This window comes from Syzygium oleosum, unplaced genomic scaffold (genome assembly GCF_021117445.2).
Source record: "Syzygium oleosum isolate NSW1041296 unplaced genomic scaffold, Sole_v2.1 Sole_v2.27, whole genome shotgun sequence".
Classification (NCBI taxonomy): domain Eukaryota; kingdom Viridiplantae; phylum Streptophyta; class Magnoliopsida; order Myrtales; family Myrtaceae; genus Syzygium; species Syzygium oleosum.
In genome coordinates this window covers 1-24673 of record NW_026607511.1, presented here as the reverse complement: position 1 = coordinate 24673, position 24673 = coordinate 1, and the positions used below count along the sequence as shown (strand labels likewise).

Below are 24673 nucleotides of genomic sequence, written 5' to 3'. Positions count from 1 at the left end.
GTTCCAACAGCAAAGTCGACCAAAGGACACATGTTGTTGGCCTCTGATTCTCGACTTTTCATTAGCAAGGGTGCATTAGATTCCTGAGACAAAAACGACATAGCAAACTTAAGCTCTACTGTTGGATTAAAAAATTTCACGGGCAACTGTGTTCGCACAAGTTAAGAAAGGGTTTTTCAAACTTTCTTCTAAGATTATAAGCAGCGACAAATTTTGTCTTCCAAAATTTTCCTGCACAACCGAAATCTACATATGAACTTGTGATACCAAAAATGACTTCGAGTATTTGCTCACCTGCAATGTCTTGCCATCAGGAGCTGTATCCTTGTCATGGAAGCACCATCAATCAACTCCAAGTTTCTTCAAGAACTGAAAGTTGGCCCTCACTGTTTTGTTCATCGAATGCAGAATAAAATCATAAGGTGTCACCACTGATTCCTATATGCAATCCAAACTAAAATATTTTCCAAACTGAAACACAGTTATTGAGCACTTCCTAGATAAACAATTCTTACTTCTCCTTTTGGCCATAGCCAAAGCATTCGTGCCATCCTCCCGGGGCCAAAACTTTGTGGCAGCACCAAACGGGTCACCTCCTGTTCCCCTGAACGTGTGCCAAAAGGCGAAGCTGAATCTTAGCCAATCCTGCAAGCACCAGCCAGCTATCAAAATTTGTAACCTGCCCAACTGATCTGCAAAGTAAAAAAAGAAACCAAGGGAAAGAAAAAGAACCCACCTTCATTTTCTTGCCTAGTATCTCCTCTTCGGCATTATTCCCACTTATATGCTAGTGGGTTCTTCTTGCATGAATGACCCTAAACGGGAAACACGTCATACAAATTGAGAGTCTCAACCAGCAGGCACTTCCAACAGTATATAACACAGTTCAAAATTAGACTTTGAGTTCTCAAGCAAAATTACTGAAAGTTCTTTCAAGTTTCAATATATACCACAACATAATCATATTTACAACTTTAATCTGCAAGTGGTAGCCAAAACAAAACACGATCTTCCGTGAACTTTTGCAGGCCCTAACCCGAAGTTGATTAAGTAAAATTGCAATGAAATCGAAGCTAAGCGGAACTTTTCTCCGCCGAAAAGCCTCACCTCATACTTAGTGTTAGGAATGCTCGGGAAAAATTCTCCTTTCCAATCATCAGCATCACCACGTTCATCACCAACGTCAGTGGCAGGGCATGTCGGCGTAGCCAATCTGTTTGCATAATCCAGCCCGAATCACAAACATATAACCGGAAATTACTTCAGTTTCAAGGAGGTCAAATTCAAAAAATCAAAAAACACAAGACAACGAAAAAAAGAGGAACTTTGCTTTACCACTCCAGCTATAGTCAGACTAGTACAGAGAAGAAACGAAATCACCCATTATCCGAAATTGCATTTACAATCAATCCAAATCGAAACAAACAAACCAAAAAAGAAAAAACGAAATCACCCATCATCCGAAATTTCAAAATCAGCAACACCCAAAAATCATCAGATATGTAAGCAAACACATTTACATCATCATCGACACAAACAAGCAGCAGCAATTACACTGATCACTCGGGATCCTCAGCATCTAACGTCTAATGCATGCATAGGAAATTAACTCACAGTAAAAAAAAAAGAAAAAGAAGTAGAAAAATCAAGCGAAGAACATTTACAGTAAACTAAAGCTTTCCCCGGACAGCCTTGGCCTTGCGAAACTACGGAATCAATCAATGCCTCTCGAAAAACGAACACTGCTTATGCGGCAGTGGGAAAGATGATGTATTTATACGAAAACAGCATGAACCCAGGAAAATCGTACCGGAAATCGAATTGGGTCGACGGAGATATTTTCGAAAAGGTCGAGATTGATGCGTGGGCTTACCAGAAAGTTAGTTTTAGACCGAATCTGTCGCGCTTTTTGCTAACTATGTGATGATGACGACGATGATGGGTGGACAGATAACATCGTATCTAATGACCTGTCATCGAAAATGGGAAAGAATAACGAAATTAAAAATAGATAAATAAGATAATATAAAAGTAAAAATTAGTATTTGTTCAATGCTGCAGCAGCGGCGGCAGCAGAGACTTCAACTTTTCTGAAAATTAAAGGGTGAAAATAAAAAGGGAGAGAGAAAAATATTTTAAATTAAAATATAAGGAGAACGAATTTGATAAGGACTCCTCACGAGATAAAAACTGCTGAGTCATTATTTTTCACACTCCCAAATTGAATTGAGGGTCAAATGTGGATAAGATATCCGGACTTATTATAGAAAAAACATAGGATTAGGATTAATTATGGATATTACCCAATTTAAAAGATCCCGATCCACTATCGAATTGCCGAAAAAGTTCTAAACTTATTACACTTGTGCTAATTTAGTTCTAAACATTTCGTTTTGGCCAATTTAGTCCTACATTTGCCAATTGAGTTGCTCCAATCAATTTTAGCTAGAAATTGCCGACATGGATGCCAGTCGTTATACGTGGCACAGCTGATGCTAATATGAACAATTTAAAAAAATATTGAATTTTTTTTTGAATTTTTTATTTCTTATTTTCTTTGCCTTTTTTTTTGGTTTTGTGGCCAACAAAGTTGGCAAGGGCTTTCGTGGCCTCGCCAACAACAGTGGCATAGAGAGGAGTCCTAGTATCCTTGAAGCCTCAAAACACGCCTTGCATTAAAAAGAAAGAAGAAAAGTAGGAGCCCTAGGAAATATTGCATTATATCTGATACTTATTTATGTCTGTCATTTGGGTGTCAGTGGTGCTGCAATTGCGCATGTTATTTCTCAATGCTTATAAAACAAGTTGATCTCTTACCTCGGAGCCTTAAAGATTTACATTTTCATAAGTTCTCCGAGCCTTGAAGATTTACATTTTTGTAATTTCTTAGAGAATGAACTTCTTATGTTGGCAAGGGTGATAGCTCTCACATCTCGTGCTACCCTTGCCGCTTCATTGGCTGCACAGTTGGGTTCAACACCTATGGCTAGTTTGGATGACATCATCACTTATCGTTGATGGTTTGGTTATTGCTAGACATGCAATCCTAGAATGTGCATTTGCGGAGAAAGATTATGAGAAGGCAATTGTGGCTATGTCTAGGTATTACAGGCTTAGTGAATAGTGGATACAAATGGCCTGGTTACTTAGTTGGGTGCTCATGTAGTGTCCATGAAGAAGCGTCTTCGCAAAGTAACTTTCGCTCAACAAAGCCTGGCTTATTCCACTTGCTATAGCCACGCCAGCTGTACCAACCTCGTTTCTTCAGTGACGGTTTCGACAACAGTAGACCACAAAGGACATATGCTGTCGGCCTCGGATTCTCAACTTTTCACTTCTTGTCTCGAGAAGCCGACATCACCACCAAACTCGCCACTGTGAGACGAGCAATATAGTGAAATCTTGTCGTCAACGGAAGCTTGGAGCCATGACATGCACCGCCCCACCTCAGATCCATTGAACTCCTCTTTCTCGCTCACTTATCTCATGACAATCGAAGATTTTATGACATTGTTCGGATTATTTTTCAAACTCAAGTTGGTTTGTTTCAACTCACCTTGCGTTTGAGGGGATGCTAGCGATATTAGGATATTTACTTGATTCTGCATATCTCTCCTAATTCTACATATATCTCTTTTGATAGCATATATCCTTGATTGATTATATTTGGTATTATGTTTATCTTGTTACCTTAAATAGTTATCCAATAAAGCTTATAAATTGGCTCATGTACTGTTTATCCATATATTGAAATTTCTCAATTCTTATCTTTCATATTATTCTTAACTTCATTTAATCAATTTCCATATTAGTCTATAATACCAGCTCATTAAATGACAAAACCATGGAGGTTTAGGATGAATTTTAGGGAGAGTCCCTATTGATGTATGAGTTTGCATAAGTTCCCATGTGGGTTTGCACATGAGAGTTGGGGAACAATTGCACCTTCTCACCATAACAAGCATCTAGATCCAAATCATAATACATATGCTTGCAACTCCACCTACCTTGCACTAAGTCAAAGGCTCTCCCTAAGTTGATTGTTATCCTCCTCTAGTTCATGTTCCCTCTTAGTAATTAATATATTCTTCTGATTTCTATATTTATTTCCTAACCCATATGTAAGACCAAATTGAGCAGTGACCCCTCTGCCATTTATAAGATGATACCTTGTATTTTGCCATTTATGAGATGTAATTGCTTCCCACTTAAGAGCTATTTTTTTATCCGCCCAATCAATTTATAAGAAATTGTTAAGACTATAAAAAATCTAACCAGGATCAATTTCAAAAGTTTTTTTTAGAATGAGGAAAAAGAATATGAAATCCTTGCTCTTGTAATAAATTAGTAAATATAACTGAAAGATCTAATTTGAAATTCTAGTAGACTTTAGTTTAATCCACTCATAAAAATTTCCATTAATTTGGAAGTTAAATTACACAAAATTTCTGTTTTTGTTGGCAACATCTAATGTAAGGCAGCTCATTGTACTAATTTTTGGGAGGGGGAGATATTGAGATTTACATGGATGGAAAGAAGACATGAGATATGGGATTGGATGATGCAATGACTCAAGTTCGTTTGATTATCGAAATTTTATTCGAATAGAAAATGTAAATGATTTAACTCGACTCTGTTGCAATCTATTTAAGAGCTTGATTTCAAAGCTCAAACAAATTCGTATAATATATGTGTATGCACATGTGGTATGTACTCTTAGGTTGTATTCACTCGTATGAATTTCTAATCAGAGTAGGATTGAATAGATATAATATGACATGAAATTCAAGAAAATCATAAAAATAAGATAAATAATCATGGAAAAATGGTAAAAGAGTAACTCCAAAAATATAATTTTTTTAATGGAAACTCTACTAACAATTATATGGATGAATATTGGCCGAAATAGTTTACGACAATCTTTTCAATGTTAATATTACAAAAGTGGATGGAAACCTTGCTGAAGGGCCTCTATCACCAAGTACGAAGGTACAGAAGCATATGAACAGTTACAACACCAACTATTACGATCTTTCGATTTGACTAAATTTTTAAGATACATATAAACTATCCCGTCGACATAAATTTTGTAAATCAATTTATCTTTTGATGTATTTGTATATTTCTTTTGGTAGTATTGATGGGGGAAAAAGATTTTAGGGTCTATCGATTCTATTTTCACCAAATGCCCCTATGGCAAAAGTATTTTCCTACCACATCCTTAGATTAAAAAAAAAACAAATTTGAATAAATTCATTCTGTTCAGGTAGTCTTGGTGTATATTGAATGGAGAAAATGAAAATGAAAGGTACCGATCACTTCATCATTATTAATCTCAAAGTCAAACAATTTTAATCTCACTGGTTTTCCTTTTCCTCTTTTTTTTTTTTTAGTTTGGCAAACACCACTAAGATTCTTTGGAGGGCCAATCATTCCCACTCAATGTCATCGGTCCACTTAGTATACAGAATAATCGAATATGCTTGACCTGGACATTCAATATCATTCCAGACATGCATGATAGTGTTGACCAAATTCATTACGCTTGTGTCCTCATTACTCATGGGTTTGAATGTGTACCAATTTGACATGATTGATAGGCGGGTCCGGCTTAACTTGGGTTTGGTATACGAAAAAGGTCTAGGCGTCGGGATTGAGAGCGTCAAGTACAATGCCGGACCGGCCTAAATCAGTGGCCCGCCTAGACTCGTCCATATCGAGGAAAGAATAAATTCATGGGACCTTTCCCCGCCCGATAGACCTAAAGTCATTGTCATACTTGCCCCATGTATTCTTTCTATCAAATGCACCGCGCAGCAGGGGCGAGACAAAAAAGTCTTCCAATTTCATGCAAAGTTGGCTAGAATATATGTCGAACATGTCATCTGATTCATTGATTAACTATGTTAACATGCAATCGAGGAATCAGAGGGCTCAAATCACGTAAAAAAACGTTCGAACAAAAGGAAAAGAAAAAAAAAATTGTACACAACATTTTAGGATAAGATCAGTATAAATGTCATTACTTTCATAAGGTGCTCACTTCAGCATTATAATTTTTTTTTAATCACTTAAGTGTCATAACTTTTAAAAACCATACACTTGAGTGCCACAACTGATCACTTGAATGCCATAACTTTTTAAAAATATTCACATAAGTGCAGGAAATCCGACGTGAAAGTTTTCAAATATTTTTGGTACTCACGTGATCGATTGAAAAATTATGTAACACTTAAGTGATGAAAAAAAATTATTATCCTCAAGTAAGTGTCATACATAAGTTATAGTACTCTGAAACGAGCATCACGCACAAAAGTTATGGCACCTGAATTGTTTTCCTTGGCATTAATGCTGATGGCGTGACTTTTGCAATTCCACTTGTGCCCCCTTGCTAATGATATTCATCAGCCGCACCCCCGCTATAAATACGTTCGAACTGGCTCTCCTTCTTCTCCGTGTCTTGTTCTGCGTTGTTTGACCCATCCTGAGAAAACTCGAAAACCAAAGAAGAAGAAGAAGAAGAAGAAGAAGAGAGAGAGAGAGAGAGAGCAGATGTCTCCGAGAGTCAAATGCCTCGCCCTCTTGGCCCTCCTCGCCGCCTCCTTCGCCGCCGTCTCCTCCGCCGCGCGCCCCGACCCGGCGTCCCGCGGCGCCGCTTCGGCTTCGACATGGACGACGACGCAGCCTCAGCCTCAGGTACCACCTCCCTCCTGCTTTTTTAGCTCCTCGAAGTCTATTCGGTTTTCTCGAGACCACGTCGATCCGTCGCGAGATGTCCGCTCGTTCGTTTCTGATCTTTTACCCTTTTCTTCTTGTCGTCTCCGCGCGCGTGTTCGAAGGTGGTCGGTGAAGACTGCGGCGGCGTCGGCGGCGGCGGCGGCGGAGGAGGAGCAGAGGAGCGCTTGATGCGAAGAACCCTAGAGGCTCACCTCGATTACATCTACACCCAGAATCACCAGCCTTGAGAAGCCCATTTTCATTTTTTTTTTTTTTTTACTTCTTTTTTTAAGTTTTCATTTCTCAATTTTTTTTCATTTTGTGATATTTTCTTTCCAAATTCATGTTTTTTTATGCGAATTAACGGAATCAAATCAATGGGAGGCTTGCTTGTTACTGGTGGTGTCATTTTCTTTTCATTTTATTTTAGGATTATATTGCATATTCATAGACATTAATTTAATTTTCGGGTACGAGAAAAGTAAGGCAATTATTAGAAAAGGTATAAGTAAAAAAAAGAATTTTATTGTTTACTTTTTTTTTTCTTTTGCTGGTAACCGTTAAAGAAGACTACTTGTGAAGAACGCTTCCAAAGTTGCAAAAGGAAAATGGCCAAGACTCCTTTAATTCTAATTTTTTTTTTGGCAAAGTAAGATTTCATTCATTTACACCGAAATATAAAAGAAAAATAACGCAGTCCAATCCCAGACAACTTCAAAATAAAACAAACTCCAGATAATAAGATGAATCATCATAAAAATATTAGGAGTCAGCCGCTCAAAAAGTAAATCAATGACTTCTTCAAATCAAATTTGGCGGCCGATCACTGAATCCATCTTAAGTAGTAAGCACACACCGAGATTTCCATTTGTTGCTACGATTTTGCCCCGGCGTCCCCAACACCATGACTGTTCAGAGCAACAAGTTGAATGAGCACATATATGACACTTGTGAAAGCGAAACCTTCACAAAAGTCCTCCGATATCCTTTGAAACTGGACTTGTACACCAACAAAATTCAAGGAAAGCGAAACCCTGAAATCATACATGCAAAAATCCCAAAAATTTAGACTAGATTGGGATATAAATGAGCAATGAGCTCCAGTAATCAATCCATGATTATTGTACGATGTAAACCTTAAACAATATTCGACCAAAAAAAAAACCTTAAACAATAAATGAGCTCATTACAATATTCCAAAGCCATAGGTTCAACTATGACAAGAAATGTAACAAGTGATAGTGACATCAATGCCAAATCTAGTAAGAGAGAGCAAGCATGATCATTCGCTCTCGCGATTATGAAAATATAGTGTTTTGACTTTTTCACCACTTTCATGAACAAACCAAAGAGCTACAGACAAAAAGAAGCTTCAACTCTCTTATTGTTTTCGTGAACCTTCAACGTGAACCAAAGAGTTATGGAATACGAGAATTCTGACTCTCTCGCCGTTTTCATGGAGTTTCAACGTGAACCAAATTGTTACGGAGGAGTCGTGAATCTTTAACATGAACTAAAAGCTATTTTGTTTTGTTATTATGAATTTTATTTTTATATATAGAATTAATTATTTATTTATTATTTTAATTTATTAATTTAAGAAGTTTGTTATTTAAGAAAATTAACTTTTATATCTTGGACATAAAAAATCCTACCCACATTTATTTCACCCTTACATGGAATATTTGTATCATAGCTATATCACTCTTATGTCCAGTCTTATCCTAACTTGGATGGAAACTAAGCATAGGATAGAATAAATGTTTATCTTGTTTATCAAATGTAGCTTTAAGGATTTTCGTATCTAGTTTTAGAAGTATTAACTTTTTCTTGAGAAAATAGTAGATGCTCGATTAGGCTCACAAAGCCTGTTGAATAAATTTTAATCATATTTACTAAACGTAGATTTAAGAATTTTGGTATCTATTTTTAGAACTATAACTTTCTCTTGAGAAAATAGTAGATGCTGGATTAGGCTCGCAAAGCCTGTTCAGCTTAGTATTGACAAGCATAGGGTCAACTCAATTAGATATATAAATAGCTTGAGGTCGAACTCAAAATCAGAAAAGTCAATCCCCATCAACTGTCGAGTCCAGTCCGTTTCATTTGCCGGTAGGGGATACGCATGACAACTTGCCAAACAAATGTTTGATTGATTCTTTCTTTTGTTCCCGAATCGGTTTGGGAACAAATGCGTTTGTTTAATTTTTTGATTCTGGGCACAATTTTGTCAAAAATTGTTCCCAGAATAAGTTTTCAAGAATAAAAAAAAGTAGCTTCTTGATTCTAGGAACAATTTTGAGAATCAATTTTTTTTCTTCTTCCTTTTCTTGATTTTTAATGTAGCTTCTAATGTCCGGTCCGAGAACCGCCCTCGCCGGATCTGACGAGAATAAAATATTTTAATAAAAAATATTTTACCGACCATGGCCGGCGACCAGGCCATGGCCAAAACAAATATTAATAAAAAAAATAGTTTACCTGCCATAGCCAGTGACCATGCCATGGCAAAAAAATAAAAAATATATATTTTTAATAAAAATATTTTAATAAAAAATATTATTAATAAAAAAAATATTTTACCGGCCATGGCAAAAATATATATATATATTTTTAATAAAAAAATATTTTACCAGCCATGGCCGGCGACAGGGCCATGGCCAAAAAAATTAAAAATATATATTTTTAATAAAAAAAATATTTTACCAGTCATGGCCGGCGACCAGGCCATGGCCAAAAAAAAGAAAAAATACTTTTAATAAAAATATCATTAATAAAAAAATATTTTACCGGTCATGGCCGGCGAGCAGGCCATGGCCAAGAAGGAGGAAAAGAAATAAAGAAAAGAAAAAAAAAGAAAGAAATATTAAAATATTTAAAAATATTATTAATAAAAAAAATTTGTGGCGTTACCAAACGCATTTCTGTTCTTTTTCTATTCCAGGGATGGAATTTTGGGCCGTTAACAAACGCCTTAAAATGCTCAGAATCAATTCCGAGCATAGAATAAAAAAGAATCATTTCTGAGCAGAATCTGTTCCCGGGCACATAATCGTTGTCATGCGTAGCCCTAGGTTGACTCGAATAATCCCATTTACCTTCGTAAGTATCGGTACGGAAATCGTAGAAATAAAGTAAATAATCGTGAAAAAATGATAACAGAGTAACTCCGAAAATATAACATTTTTTTATGGAAACTCTACTAACAATGATAAGGATGGATATTAGTCGAAATAGTTTATGACAATCTTTCAAATGTCGACATTAACAAAAGTAGATGGAAAACAAGCCGAAGGAACTATACCATCAAGCACGAAGGTACAAGGACTATAAACATTGATTACACAAGCTATTCAAATTTTCGGCTCAACTAATTTTTCAAAATATACGTAAGCTATCCCATTGACATGAAATTTGTAAATCAACTTATCTTTCGATCTACCCATTTATCTTCTATTTGTACTTCTGATTAGGTCTATCAGTTTTATTTTTCCCAAATGCCACTATAGCAACAATATTTTCCTATGTTATCCTTAGATTAAAGAAAATAAAAGTTATGCAATCTTCCCAAATTTTTTTTGGGCAAAAACCACTAAGATGCTTTGGAGGGCCAATCATGCCAGCTCAACGTCATCGGCCCAACTTAGTTGCTGGAATCATTTACTATGGTTTGACCTCGACATTCAAATATTCTTCCTGATGTCAATGATGATGTTGACCAAATTCATCATGCGACGGTCCTCATGACTCATGAGTTTGAATATGTAGCAAATAGACATAATTACTGCCTATTACGCATGGTGCATAATCCAGAGCCGGTGCGCTCCGATTGCATACTCTATGCAAAATCCTCGACGACAGTCGTTAAGAGTACTCTTGGAGATACTGAAATCTAGATCGCAAATTCGATTCATATAGCAAAGTGCTAAACCATGACGTTAGACTATATCTCGAAGATTGGTTAAGCAAGGCCTATCGAAGCACCCAAAGAGAGTCTGTCGTGGTTCGTATTCCGGTTCGGCGGACCGGCCTTAGTATCTCCGAGGAAATACTCCAATCTCAAGAGAGATTTGGTGTGATCCCTTGACTCCTAATCCATGTCTAGACCAGGATGAGTGGAGATGGGCCCAAAAGCCTTTGGAAGTGGTGGCTCAACTGGCCAATCCATTGACTCCACCAGCATCAAACTTGTATTCTCCAACCCTTTTTGGTGGGCCAAATGTGTCATTCTCCAAGTTGGAATAGCCCTTCATGATTACGAAGTTCCTAGAACCTTTTGGGGGTCGCCTTTATAAATTAGATTTCCTATCCTTCTTTCTTAGTATTGGATCTAATTAAAAAAAGTGTACCTTGAGCACTTATTAACAATCAAATGAGGAAATAGTACAATATGAAGTCCTTATGATATGCATAATCAATGTTTTGAGAATCGAATATCTCTTTTTTAACATAAATTTATAAATTGTCTCAAGGGCACTCGTGAAAAAGACCATTTAGCAAATGACATCACAGTTGCCGCTATAATCGCTAGAACTTTGGCAATTCTCGTGCTTTCGCGAAATTGTGAAAACACCTACTCATAAAATTTGATTTAGTTCGTTTGTTTTGACTTCTGAAAAAGTCAAACTCAATTTTTTTTAATTTTCCAGTCAAAATTTAAAATATTATCTAAACTTTTACATAAATTATGGAAACATTGTAGGTGAATCTAAGTGCCAAACTTTGTATGTTGTGAAAATTTCAAATATCGAACATTAAAAAAAAAAAGTCAAACCACATGCTCCATAAGATTGCAAAAAAAAAAAGTAAAAAAGGCTTCGTTATTTCGTGAAAATATTTTTCGGAAATACATTTTCCTCATTTTCCGGCATTTGGTTAGCTTAGGGAAATGAGTCAACTGAAAACCTATGCTTAAATTCAGGAAAATAATTCCCTCTTTGAAAAATCGAAAATTATTTTCCAAAATATGACTAGGTATGAGCGCTTAGATTTGAAACTCGACATTTGGGCACAAAAACCCTAACGCTAGTTCTCGAGTCCTTGACATCTAAGACCAGGTCTATGGCACCTAGGCCTGGATCCATCAAGGCTAAGGCCGAGCTCGGGACTCCAGTGTCCCCAGCGCCCATGTTGGGGTCCATCGTGGTTGGCCTCGAAATCCCGGTGCCCGTGTCCGATGCCCCAGCACCCAAGCTCGGGTCCACAAAAGCCAAGCGTAGGATCCCGATACCTGAGCTCGGATCCCTAACACCTAAGCCCGTGTCCACAGAGGCCGTGCCTGGGTCCACAGAGGCCAAACCTCGGCCCAAGATCTCGGTACTTGTGCTCAGGTCCATCAAGGTTGCGCCTGGGACCAGGTGCCTGTGCCCGCGCCCTGATCGCCGATGCATGGGTCGGGGTTCATTAAGGCCAGACTCGAGACTCTAGTGCTCATATCCGGTTCTTCGGCTGCCCATGCACAAGTTACCAGCACCCGAATAATGTATGTTTATTTAGGAAAATCAAGCGAGATTTTTCATACCAAACGACGGAAAATATTTTTCAGTTCATTTTTAGATTCAGCCAAACACCAGAAGATATTATCATTTTCCTGAAAAATGACTTTTCGAAAAACATTTTTCAGAAATGTTATATTTTATGCGAAACAAACGGAGCCCAAAAAGTAAAAGTCTCTTCAAAACAGACCTTTCAATATGAAATCTGAAATGGGTTCTAAGGGGCGTCGCATGCTAAAATTTTTAGAATACATGAGGCGCCTCCGCAATTTTACAAAAGTACAAGGGCCATCGGAGTAATTTACTCAAAAAATGCATCGGGGCCATCGGGCAGCCGAGGAATTTCTGTTCAGCTGTCTTTCGTTTGTTCTGGAATTCAACGGGCAGCGCAAGAATTTGGCTTGTAGGGCCCGAGTCAATTTGAAATCTGACTCTACTCACCTGTCATTCCTTTTATCTAACCAAAGAATTTGACATGTGAAAATCGATTTACACGTGCAAAAACTTTTGCGCAAAATTTTTGAAGAAAACAATTTACAAATATCATATTACAAATTTTAAATAACGAATTAATTATTTTATTCGATGGTTTAAACTTTTAGAAACCTGAAAGTAGTCCCACCGAATTTAATACGATGTCTTGATCTCGACCGATCCATCCCGGACATTGGGCTCATACTAGCCAAGAAGGGTCATTTGAGTTCCAACTGCGCGACTCGGGATGTCGCTTTCGCAGGAAAACTCCCATCAAGGCGCCTAGCGTAAGAGCATCTTAGTGCTCGGCCAAGGAACAACGAAGCCACTTGGTGCGAATTTGTCACCACCAAGCTTCGGTCGGAAAGGCTTGGTGAGGGAATTCCTTTCGTTGTCGAGAGTTAAGTTGTTGGCGACGGAATATGTCCATTCATATAAGAGAGCTGCGTATTTTCCATAAAACATGACTATTTACCTAAACCTTTACGTAAATTATGGAAACATTGTAACTGTATCTAAGTGCCAACCTTTGTTTTTGTTGCGATAATTTCAAACGCCGAACAATAAAAGAAGTCAAACCGCATGCCCCATAAGATTGGGAAAAAAAACGAGTAAAAATCGAAAAGTAAAAGTTTCTCCAAAACAGACCTTTCCTTGTACATGCACTAGAAAAGATGCGCGCACTAAAGTCGGCCCTCGCCATATTTCATCAGTTCAATCGAAGCGGGGTTCCAATGGGTGTCGCATGTTAAATTGTTTAGAATGCATGGGCCGCCTCCGCGATTTAACAAAAGTACAAGGACCATCGGAGTAGACATGGCCACGGCTCGGAACCGGCCGGTTTCGGTTCGTGGCCATGTATGAACCGGCGGTTCCGGGCCTGTTCCGGTTCCGGCCCGATTCGGAACCGGCCAGTAAAAATTTAAAAAAATAAATTATGAAATAAAAAAATAATGAATTATCAAATTATGAAATAATGAATTATTCAATATAAAATGTAATCAAAATGTATATTGTAATCAAATTTGAGGAAAAAAAAGAGTTTTTCCACTTATCTACAGTTTTTTTTTTAAACCGGGCCCGTAGGCCACGGGCCGGTTCCGGTTCTGAACCACGGGCCCGATCAACGGGCCGGTCCCGGGTTTGACCCGGGCGGTTCCGGGCCAAAACCGGCCCGTGGCCATGTCTACATCGGAGTAATTAAAGCAAAAAAAATGGCATCGGGCGACCAAGGAATTTATGTTCAACTGTCTTTCGTTTGTAGTGACCCTGGTCAATTTGAAGTCTGCCTCTGCTCACCGATCATTCCTTCTTATCTAACCAAAGAATATGACTCGTGAAAATTGATTTACACGTGCTGCAAAAACTTTTGTGCGACGCTGATAGACAACATGATGTACAAATCTAATATTATCAAGTTTAAATATTAAATCGATTTTTTTATTATTCGAGAGTTTAGAAATTTTAAAAACATTGAAAGCGGTCCCGCAAAATTTTATACGAGGTCTTGGTCGTGCACCATCCATCCCTGATATTGGCTCACGCTATCTAAGAAGGGTCTTTTGAGTGGTTTTCCAGTTGTGCTGACTCGGGATGTCGTTTTGGCGGAAAACTCCGGTCGGGGATGCCGCCTTCTTCGGAGGATATGCGGGGCGAGGGTGGTGCCTGGTGTAAGAGCATCTCAGTGCTCGGCCGTGAAAGGATGATGCTGCTCGGCTCGCCTCCAAATGGGGGGGTCCGAAAGGCTCATCGGGGATTTTCTATTGTTGTCGAGAGTCGCATCTATTAGTAAAGTAATGTGTCCATTCATATAAGAATTGCGTATTTCGTAAAACATGACTATTCGTTCGAACAATGGGTCTTTCAATATATTTTGGAAGGGCTAGTTATGAAGAAAATATTTCATATGTTCAAATTAACATTGATTTGATTTATTTATACTTGCTTGTACTATAAAAATCACAAAATATTTACATAACTTTAATTTTTTTTTATTAGAAAAACGTCCAATCCATACGATTCCGTAAACATGTCCACATTTAAACTAAGTTAAATGAACGACACCCATTCCCGTTTACCTCCTCTCACATGTTTTACTTCTCGATTTCCACCCGCTCCTTTTGCACTAATGGTCCATTCATTCTCCAAACTAGATATATGAAATCTTACTTCTCAAGTCCAAAGCATTACTTCTCGATTTCCGTCGCTCTTTTGACTCACGTTTTTAAGTTGACTTTAAGATATAATAGGGGCAAACTACCCAATCAGTCATAAATTTATTGTACGGATGTCGATTCAATCTTAAACTTTTCAAGTTTACCAATTTAAATAGAAATCTTTGCGCAAAATTTCAATGTGGTCTTTCTAGCTAATTTTCACCGAAAACCGTTGACGTTTCGTTAATGTTGCGACGTGCCACGTAGGACGGCCAATAATGATTAGACCACCACGTTAGCGATTATCGACGAAATTGGATCGAAATAACTGCATTAGAATTTCGAGCAAAGGATTATCACTAAATCGGCAAGATTGGAAAGTTTTAGGACTGAATTGGAATCCTATCAATAGGTTTTGGACGGTATGGAGTAATTCTCTCGATCTATTACATATAATTTTTTTTTAAGTGAATATCTCATATCTCTAAAGTATTTTAAAACAATCGCACTTTCACGGAAAAATTAAGGGAAAACATCACAAAAAAATCCTAAACTATGCCACTTGTGACAAATTTACCCTGAACTTTTTTTGTGATGCGAAAAACCCCAAACTATGCCACTTATGACACGTTTACCCCACAATACTTTTGCCCAAGGTATTTTCGTCTTTTTCCTTTTCTGTTTTTTTTCCCTTTTTTTTTCTTCTGCTCTTTTCCCTTTGCCAGCCATGGCGGAGGGAAGTCGGCGAGGGCGAGGGTTGCCCTTGCCCGACGCCGGCAAGGGCAGCCCTCGCCCGACGCCGGCAAGGGCAGCCCTCGCCGGCCCTAAGTTTAGGGAAAAAGAAAGAAAAAGTAAAGAAAAGAAAAATAAATAAATAATTCGGAAAGAAATAAGTTTATTGACGTCCTCACCGGCACATCAGTGCCGGTTGTGCCACTTAGGACATTTAGCATTCACGCCAGCTATTTCCGGTTAAAATTTGCCGGATGGACTGAATTTGCACAAATGTAAAAGGTTTAGGACTTAATTAGCCAAAAAAGATTTACGATTGATTGAAACAATCGCGATAAATTTAGAATTTTTTTTGGTAATTTTCCCCGCGGACCCTCATAGGGCTCGTGGGCTCGTGCAGATCTCGAACGTTTGAATTTGCAATGACGCCCACGTGAAGAATGAGGGCAAAGCAGGGAGGAGGCATGATTCGACCACCTCCCGTTCGATTTCCTATTTCTCTCTTGATGGATGGAGAGAAATTGTTGGACCTACCGTTCTTGGGAAGTAGAGAGAAGATATGTGTCAATACTACTTTTTTCTTTTATTGGAATGATTATCCAAAAAAGGGGTTTTGTTCGCTTCCATGAGTTTATGAGATGGTCCCGGTTTTGAGGGATAAGGAACTTGTAGCATTGAGAGCAAAGTATAGAATGTGTTATTGGAAGCATTCCATGGCTCAAACCATCGTGGGTCTCGTTCTTTCTTGCCATATCATATTGTAGAACAATTTTAGGGCTAAGTTTGGCTACTGGTCGAATCTTGGGAAAATTATCAAAAAAGTTCTAAACCTACACTTGTGCCAATTCAGTCATAAACTTTTCAAATTGGCCAATTTAGTTCCAAATATTTTATTAATCTGTCGATATAGTCCATCTGATCAATTTCGGCTGGAAATTAATGACGTGAACGTTAGCCGTCTTACACGACACGGATGACACTGATGTGAAATTTTTTTGAATGACTCCCACACTCTGCAAAGAGGTAGAGCAAAAGTGAGAGAGAGAGAGAGAATAGGATCGACAAAAAAAAATTAGAGATTTGAAAATTTCCCCAAGCATATATATATTAAATCTATATTAATCGATAGTAAATTGATATTTTTTTATTTGACCAACTCTCGAGCTGATAGAAAATTATTTTCGTTAATTCATTTTTTGTAAGGGATAAAAAAGATCATTTTTAGGATAATATTTTTCAAATCAATCATTTTTCGCGAAATAAATAGGACGTTATAATTAGCACATTATTGTCTTATCATCATGATAAGTTCGATCCCTCGTTTGCAAATTTTTTTTTTTGGTATACCAAGTGTACTCTTGGACTTTGGGAGCTCCTCTACGAGAAGCTTGGCGAGTCTCTAGTGGACCAATTTGAGAAAACTCCATAAACCCATAATCCCCCCTTATTCGAAAGAGGGGAGTTTCAAACGCCCCACCTCCCTACTCCCATGTGGAAATGGTGCACACTGAGACAAGCCCTAGTAGTTCCCCAGTCGCAATCTACTAGTATGGTCGGGACGGGTGACCCCCATATATCGAGTGAAGACAAATTGATTGCTAGCCTGAACTTCACGCTCTAAAGAAAAATTGAAAGTGGAAAGAGATCGAATGAGGAGATCTTGAGATTTGGGTCCACTCATAACGTTCCAATCACATGTAATTGGCTTCTCCAATTTTAGGATGACTTCGGTCTAATTTCTCCTTTGTGGGATCTCATTGACATTATAGCTAAAAGTCATGGAGACCCCTCTCCCACGAGCTAGATCTCAATTAAATTTCTCATCCACCCATTGTATTGACCATGAATAATATATATACAATTCTAGTTATTCCTTAACAAATTTATGAATTCAGCATGAATGTTGGTTGAAAATAATGAAATATTGAAGAGGAAAAAAAAAAGAAAAAAGAGAGAAGCCCTAACCTAACAAGAAGGACCCTCTGGTTATTGTCAAATTGGAAATGTAGTTGGTCCAACCGTATTCACAAGTCTCTCATCCCCTCTATCTCAAGTCTCAATCGCCAAATCTACAAGCCAAATTCCAATGATTTATAAGAATTTAAAATTGTCTCTGGCCCACAAAAACGTAGTAGAAATTGTTATGATCACTTGCTTATTATCTCCAAGGTGACATTAGGTTAGATATTTCAAAGTTCTAAAGTTCCATCATGGGAAATCTCTGAGCTCAATGGAGTGAAATTTTCTCTGGTGCAGTTTGATTACCACAATGCTAATTTGATTATGCCTTAGAACAAGTGTAAGCCTGAATGGAAACAAAACCACGCTACAAATTAAACTATGCAGGTTTTTGTGAAATTGTTTTGTGGAATACGTGACATTTGGTTCACTAAATGAAATAAAGCAGGAACGTGATAACTATTTATGGAAAATTACTCATTCAATCATAAATCCATTGTACAAATATCAATTCAATCCCAAACGTTTTAGTTTTGCCAATTTAATCCTAAAACTTTGCGTGAAATTCTAATGTGGTCCTTCTGGTCATTTTTTGTGGGAAATTCCAATCTGGCGGTTAAGTCATTATTGGTCGTCCTACATGACATACCGCCATATCAGCGATTTTCGGCGAAAATTAATTGGAAGGATTACATTGGAACTTTGAATTGACAAAATTGAGAAGTCGAGGATTGAATTAACATTCGTAAAATAGGTTTAGAACTAATTGGACAATTTCCCAAAACTATTCATAAGAATATGATAGACCAAGAATGGGAACGGAATAGTTACTCTCTAGTTTGGTTTGCACGACAGAATAGTTATTCTTGGACTCTTTGTTTGCATGTTTACAAGAATCACATTGGTTAAGTTAGGAATAAAAAAAAATAAGCCAATAATATCCACAGATGAGGTTAAATCAAAGCTAATTTATCGGCTTATCATATTCTTAAGATTGCGAACCAGAAATGATTTTTTTTTTGGTCAGAAAACTAGAAATGATTACGATTCATAGATACTTATAATTTTTTTTACAGTAATATGTGTACTTTATTATATTTTTAGTCATAATTATAAGAGCCATATCGTTGTTAAATGATATTGGTGATTTAGATTTGTAGTTATGGTTTAGAATATACTAAATACCACTTTATTATTTGTTGTCATATTTTAGTTAACTTTACTAAAAAATATAATTATGTCATATGATATAGTAATCATTAGAGATATTTCAGCTATCTATAACTAAGACTCATGACTATGATTTAAGCTTTAATTGTCAGAAAATTAAGCTTTGAATAGAATTAGATGAAAAGTTAAATTATCAATGGATAAAAAGTTTCAAAGTCTATTGATGCAGCTTTATTGTTGATTAATGTTCCTTCAAATTTGATGATTATTCAACCCATTTGATACTCACATGAAAAACTGCTTACATAAAGAACTGGACATTATATGTTCAAAATTTTTAAAAAAAATTGTGGCTTCATTACTTGATCTCAAATAGAAGTGGCTACATTCACGTCAAAGTATCACTATGTCAATTACACCTTCAAAAAAAAATCTCAATCCTACTCCCAAATCACCACAACAAAACTAGAGAACCATGGAAGACTTTAATCTCACCAACTCTAACATTACATAGAACCAACAAACATGGATGGAAAATCCTTTTTCACTCGTGCAAGCTCCTCCTTCAAATGCCTCTTTTCGCCTTTTGAGTGTTGATTTTAGGTAGCAATGCGCTCACGTTTGATCTTGTCACGCCTCGACTGGCTTGATTAGCAAAACGCTTGATTCCTTTCAAGGAAGTTGACTATTATGTCTTGTACTCGATTTGGCATCTTTGGATTAACCCACATAAAGAAATGGCAACAACCCGTACCATTGAACTTAGCTCAACTACAAAACCTTCTTCTTGTATTTTTTCTTATTCTGCGGTGAGAGTTGGTGATTGAAAACCACAATAGCATATTACTCCAAGTTGACCTCATTAAGAGTTATGCCACTTGATTAAGACGCTGGCCCGCTAATTCTTCTACTTGCCATTCTTTGATATGGGGATTGGGGTTCCTTGTGCCAAAATTAAGGATAGCAATTCAATATGAAGCTCACTGTTTACGGAGTTTTATATTTTTGAAGGGTTTAAGACGGAGAAGCAGCGTCTTTAGAACAACTGTGGACAACTCAATTAAGTAAACGGCACCTAGGAGAGAGAAATTAATAAATAAAGCTACGTCATCATTTTCTGTCCATCAATTTAGATGGAGCTAATGAAAGAACTTTATTGCATGAATTCTTAAGTTTTAGTACTTGCTTTCATTATCTAAAGGTTTTAGGATTTAATTGCATTTTGATTACAAATTTTAAAACTTTTGGTGTACTTATACCCGCTTCCCACCCTCCCCTTGTTTGACACTTTGTGGACTGTGCCTGGCTTGACATTCTGCTATAGTAATAATATGTCGTGCCGGCATGGTTTGTTGATTATGGGTCGTGCTCGGCCCAAGGATGGCCTTGGCACGACATGATAAGCCGGCACGATGTGACCATTGCTCAATGGCTATTGAAGTAGCCATTTATAACGAACGACTACTTCAATTGCCATTGTACTTCTTTGTTTTGAATAATCTTTTCTAAAGATTACGCAAACTCATCTCACAAATAAAATTCCATTAAATATCTTATGATTTGAAAAGAAAAAAAAACATTCTTAATCTTCTCCTACTTGTTTTCAATCTCTCATTCTCACTCTTGGTATTGACTATTTCTAATATAGTGCAATTTAACATTTAAAATTCTAGGTATTCCATAACAAATTTATGAATTCAGCATGCATGTTGGTTGAAAAATAATAAAAATATTGAAGAGACAAAAAGAAGAAAGAAGCCCTAACCTAACAAGAAGGACCGGCTGGTCATCAACAAATTGGAAATGTAGTTAGCCCAACCGTATTCACAAGTCTCTTGTCCCCTCTATCTCAAGTCTCAATCGCCAATCTACAAGCTAATTTTCAATGGATTGATAAGAATTTAAAATTGTTTCCGGCCCACAAAAATATACTAGAAATTGTTATGATCACTTTCTCAACCATGAAAACAACTTGTACCATCGTACTTAGCTCAAGTTCAAAGCATCACTAATCACTAATTCAATTACACCATCAAAAAAATATATCAATCTTACTCCCCAAATCACGAAATGACAGCAACTTGTACTATCGAAATTATCTCAACCATGAAACCTTCTTCTTGTATTCTTCCTTATTCCACCGGGAGAATTGGTGATTGAAGGCCACAATAGCAGGTTACTCCAAGTTGACCATATTAAGAGTTACGCCATTTGATTAAGACGTTGGCCCCCTCATTCTTTCTTCTACTGTCCAGCCTTCGATATGGGGATTAGGTCCCTTGTGCCAAAATTTAAGGATTGCAATTCAATATGGGGCTAACTGTGTATAGAGTTTTATATTTTTGAAGGATTAAAGAGGGAGAAACGTCATCTTAATCGACGTGGACAAATTTTTAAGTAAACGGAAAAGCTGCGTTGTCATTTTTTGTTCATCAACTTGGACGGAGACTTCATTGCACGAGTGTTAAGTTTTAGGACTTCGTTGCATTATTTGAAAATTTTAGGACACAACTTCATTTTGACAATTCGACCAAAAAAAATAAAAACTTCATTTTGACAACATATTTTAAAAATTTTGACGCACTTATGCCCGCCCCCGCCCTCCCATCGTTCCGGATTGTGTGGACAGTCCTTGGCATGACCCTTATGTTATAGTAAAGGGTTGTGCCGGCGTGGTTTGTTCAGTATGGTTTGTGCTTGACCCAAGGATGGCCTTGGCACGACACGACCATTGCTCAATGGCCATTGAAGTAGCCATTTTTAAAGAACGACTACTTCAATAGCTGTTGTGCTTCTTTGTTTGATTATTCTTTTTATAAAGATTACACTAACTCATCCGACAGATAAAATTTCATCGTATATCTTACGATTTAAAAAGGAAAGACCCATTCTTAACCTTGTACTACTTGTTATCAATCTCTCATTCTCACTCTTCGATCTTCTTCCCAATTATCATCTCATTAATAACTAGTGTAATTATGATCAAAATTACTTTGGGAGAGCCGCACGGCATTTTGAATATTCGTTCATTAATTCCTCTGTTTTCGGTGCAAGGGTTCGACTTAGTTGTTCATATTAAAGGCGGGGTCGTCATTTATATCGGAACCAGGATTCATAGAGTGTGCTTTCTTGTTGCGCGACTCCAAGTGATTGCGGAACTAGAATCAATTACTTTACCACTCGATTTATTCTTTAGAATTCGTTCTTTGTTCTTTATAGGGATAATGGCACAATGATTTCTGAACTTTTATTCCAACGCGTAATGTCGCCCCCGAACTTTTTAATTTGTTGATGTGGTTTCTAAAGCTTTTGATTTATGTTCACGTCTAGTTCTTAAACTATATGGAGATGCTCAATGTTGTCCATGAATTTAAATTGAATATAAATTAATGAAATGATAACATTAAGCATCTCCATATAATTAAAAAATTTAGAGATCATATTGAATAAATTTAAAAGTTCGGGGATGACGTTTGAATAAAGTTCGGGGGTAACCTTTAAACAAATTAAAGTTACGATCGACGTTGTACGTTGGGATAAAGTTGAAAGAAATGCCATTTAAGTGTCGCTTTCCCTTACTTACATTGTCGAGCTGAACAAAGTCATAATTACATTCTAAAACTTCAAATCAAACGTCATTGTGCTCGCATTTCTATTGGAGACCCTGTTATGATCGAACTTTCGACATTAAACGAGGTTAAAAAATTGTTCAGGGCAACTCTTGAACCCTCCTCCCTCGGACCATTTGGGAAGCGGAGACAGAGAGCGTACGACGTTTGACACGGCCCGTAGGGTGGTGATTCTGCCTGCCATAGTACCGCCTGCGGAACTCCATTGACCAACCGTGCTTCAAACCCTCCTTTCTAAATCTCTCTCGTATTCCCAGACCCAAGAACGCACGGCACAACCAAAATTCAAAGTCCTCCCTTCGCTCTCTGGTCTCTACCAAGACTTCCATTCCGCTGCCCGCCTTCTCTCGTTTAAATTTCAAGAAAAGATGACATCTTTCCCGACAAGCTCACCACCCCACTTCTTGAAATCGCCTCAACATATATACGGTTCCATCTTCTCGTGCATACACAAGCGCCGTAAAGAGCTTGCACCAAGATTTGAGAGGCCCAGAAAAGGAAAAAGAAAAGAAGGGTAAAGAAATTTTGCACAAAGTTGCTGCTGAAGCAGCGAGTGTGTGAAGCGGCGTCACGAAGATGACTAAGATTTTCGTGCATTTGCTGCTTCTTGTCGCCTTCTCGGCCAATGCAGCTCTGGGAGCCACAATCGTCAAGACTTTGCCCGGTTTTGATGGTGAACTTCCCTTTATGCTCGAAACTGGGTAGGTGTTTGTTTCTTGTTCTTTTTGGTTTTCCTTCAGGATAAGTAGTGAAAATTGTGATTTGGGGTCTGTCTTGATTGTTTAGGTACATCTCTGTTGAGGATGCCGAGATGTTCTACTACTTCATTGAGACAGAGGGAAACCCTAAAGAAGACCCTCTTTTGCTCTGGTACAGTGGAGGCCCTGGTTGCTCTGCATTTAATGGCCTCATCTTTGAAAATGGTCAGTCTTTCCTCAATTATCATTTCATGATCTGTTGTGCCGGAGGGCGTTTTTTGAATGTGGGTCCACCCTAGTCACTATGGACACATTTGCGCAATCCGCATGACTATATCCACCATTCCGAGATTCAATATGGATAGCCCTCTTCTGCTAGGATTGGAAACCCTGTATTTGACCTCCCCAGAAAATCGAGTTCTTGGGTTTTATTGTAGGCAGTAGTGTTCCTGGTGGAAACTAAAATAGGATCGTGATAATGACATCATTAGCTGACTCCACCTAGTGGGATAGTATGTGATTTGTTTTTGTTGTTGTTATGATGATTGTGCAAACTTATAGATTTTCCTTCAACATATAGGGGCCATAGGGCATTTTTCTAGAATTAACTGTTAATATTCATAAGTTGGGTATTTAGTGAGAATTTTTGTTTCCAGACATGAAAATAATGTTTTTTGAATGGGGACAATGGTGGGCAGATGCTTTAGTCACTTTCCAATGTCTTCAAAGAAATTCTGTTAGGTCAAGGGATGAAAGGATGAAAGAAAATACTGGAAGTAATATGTTTTCTGGTGGGTCATGAACAAACAAATGACCTGGGTGATAGATGCAGTCGCAGTACTTAAGTTCTTGTGTGAATGAATTGGTGATAGGAAGCACCAATCGTACTTGTATGTTAATTTTTGAGGCACAGCAAATCGTAATTGTATATACTGAGCACCAAACCCAAGAGACTGATGCGTGAGACTTGTCCGTCTTGTCTTGCTCTTCTATATACAAAGACTGGTCTACAAAGTTAGTATACTTAGTCCACGTGGCAGTTTGTAACTCAAGTGGACCAGAGTCACCTCATTACTTAGTATATTGCTCTGGTGTTTAATTCTAATATACCTTGCGTTATTTTTTTAGTAGTCCTGTTTGAATTCTGTAGCCCAAAGGATCGGTTGGAGCTGATAGTTATGTGGGGCAACTAGTCTCACTTGTTGCTCCCAGTCTGAACTATAGCAAGAAGCAGTCGTATACCAAACAGTCAACTGTTTTTCCATTTACCTCACGGTTGCATATTCAGTAACAAGTCCCATCTTGTGCTTTGGTCTCTCTTAGAAGAGAAATAGCTCACTCAATATTGTTTTCGAGTTGAGAGATAATAGTCATTGCTTGGTCCCCTTCTTATGGAGCATGTGAAATTGACAACGGTTTCATGAAAGTTTCATTACCTTTATGAGAATCCCATATCGAAATTGTCGTTTTCTAGCTGTTCCAAGTTCGGGAAGTTTTATGGAGAATTGAAAATTTATGAAATGCTCAACTATACAGTAGGACCAGTATGATTGCAGAATGCCCAACGCAACCATGTTGGTTAAATTGATGCATATTATTCTTGCATATTCGGAGACGCTTTACGTTTTTCATCTATCCTCAGT

The 24673-nt window shown here is 37.6% G+C and overlaps 1 protein-coding gene and 2 long non-coding RNA genes across 3 annotated transcripts; 2 read left to right on the top strand and 1 right to left on the bottom strand.

Annotated features, from left to right (window-relative positions):
• Positions 1-292: 292 nt before the first annotated feature.
• On the bottom strand, positions 293-1775 carry LOC115664298 (uncharacterized). The gene is made up of 5 exons (XR_008814533.1): positions 1665-1775; positions 1108-1213; positions 737-815; positions 516-645; positions 293-386 (listed from the first exon to the last, which is right to left on the bottom strand). It is a non-coding gene; the product is annotated as an uncharacterized LOC115664298 (long non-coding RNA).
• Positions 1776-6344: 4569 nt separating this feature from the next.
• On the top strand, positions 6345-7113 carry LOC130135116 (phytosulfokines 4-like). Its single transcript, XM_056303503.1, has 2 exons — positions 6345-6696; positions 6840-7113. Exons 1-2 carry the CDS (start codon positions 6553-6555, stop codon positions 6963-6965), a joined length of 270 nt encoding a protein of 89 aa, XP_056159478.1. The 5' UTR covers positions 6345-6552; the 3' UTR covers positions 6966-7113.
• Positions 7114-22435: 15322 nt separating this feature from the next.
• LOC130135070 (uncharacterized) lies at positions 22436-23253 on the top strand. The gene is made up of 2 exons (XR_008814539.1): positions 22436-23033; positions 23119-23253. It is a non-coding gene; the product is annotated as an uncharacterized LOC130135070 (long non-coding RNA).
• The last annotated feature ends 1420 nt before the right edge of the window (positions 23254-24673 follow it).

What these genes read in the sequence shown, in the direction of transcription:
- LOC130135116 (XM_056303503.1), top strand. Translation starts at nt 6,553, where the DNA reads ATGTCTCCGAGAGTCAAATGCCTCGCCCTCTTGGCCCTCCTCGCCGCC. An exon ending in CGACGCAGCCTCAGCCTCAG is followed by an intron (nt 6,697 to 6,839) that starts GTACCACCTCCC and finishes GCGTGTTCGAAG; the next exon opens with GTGGTCGGTGAAGACTGCGG.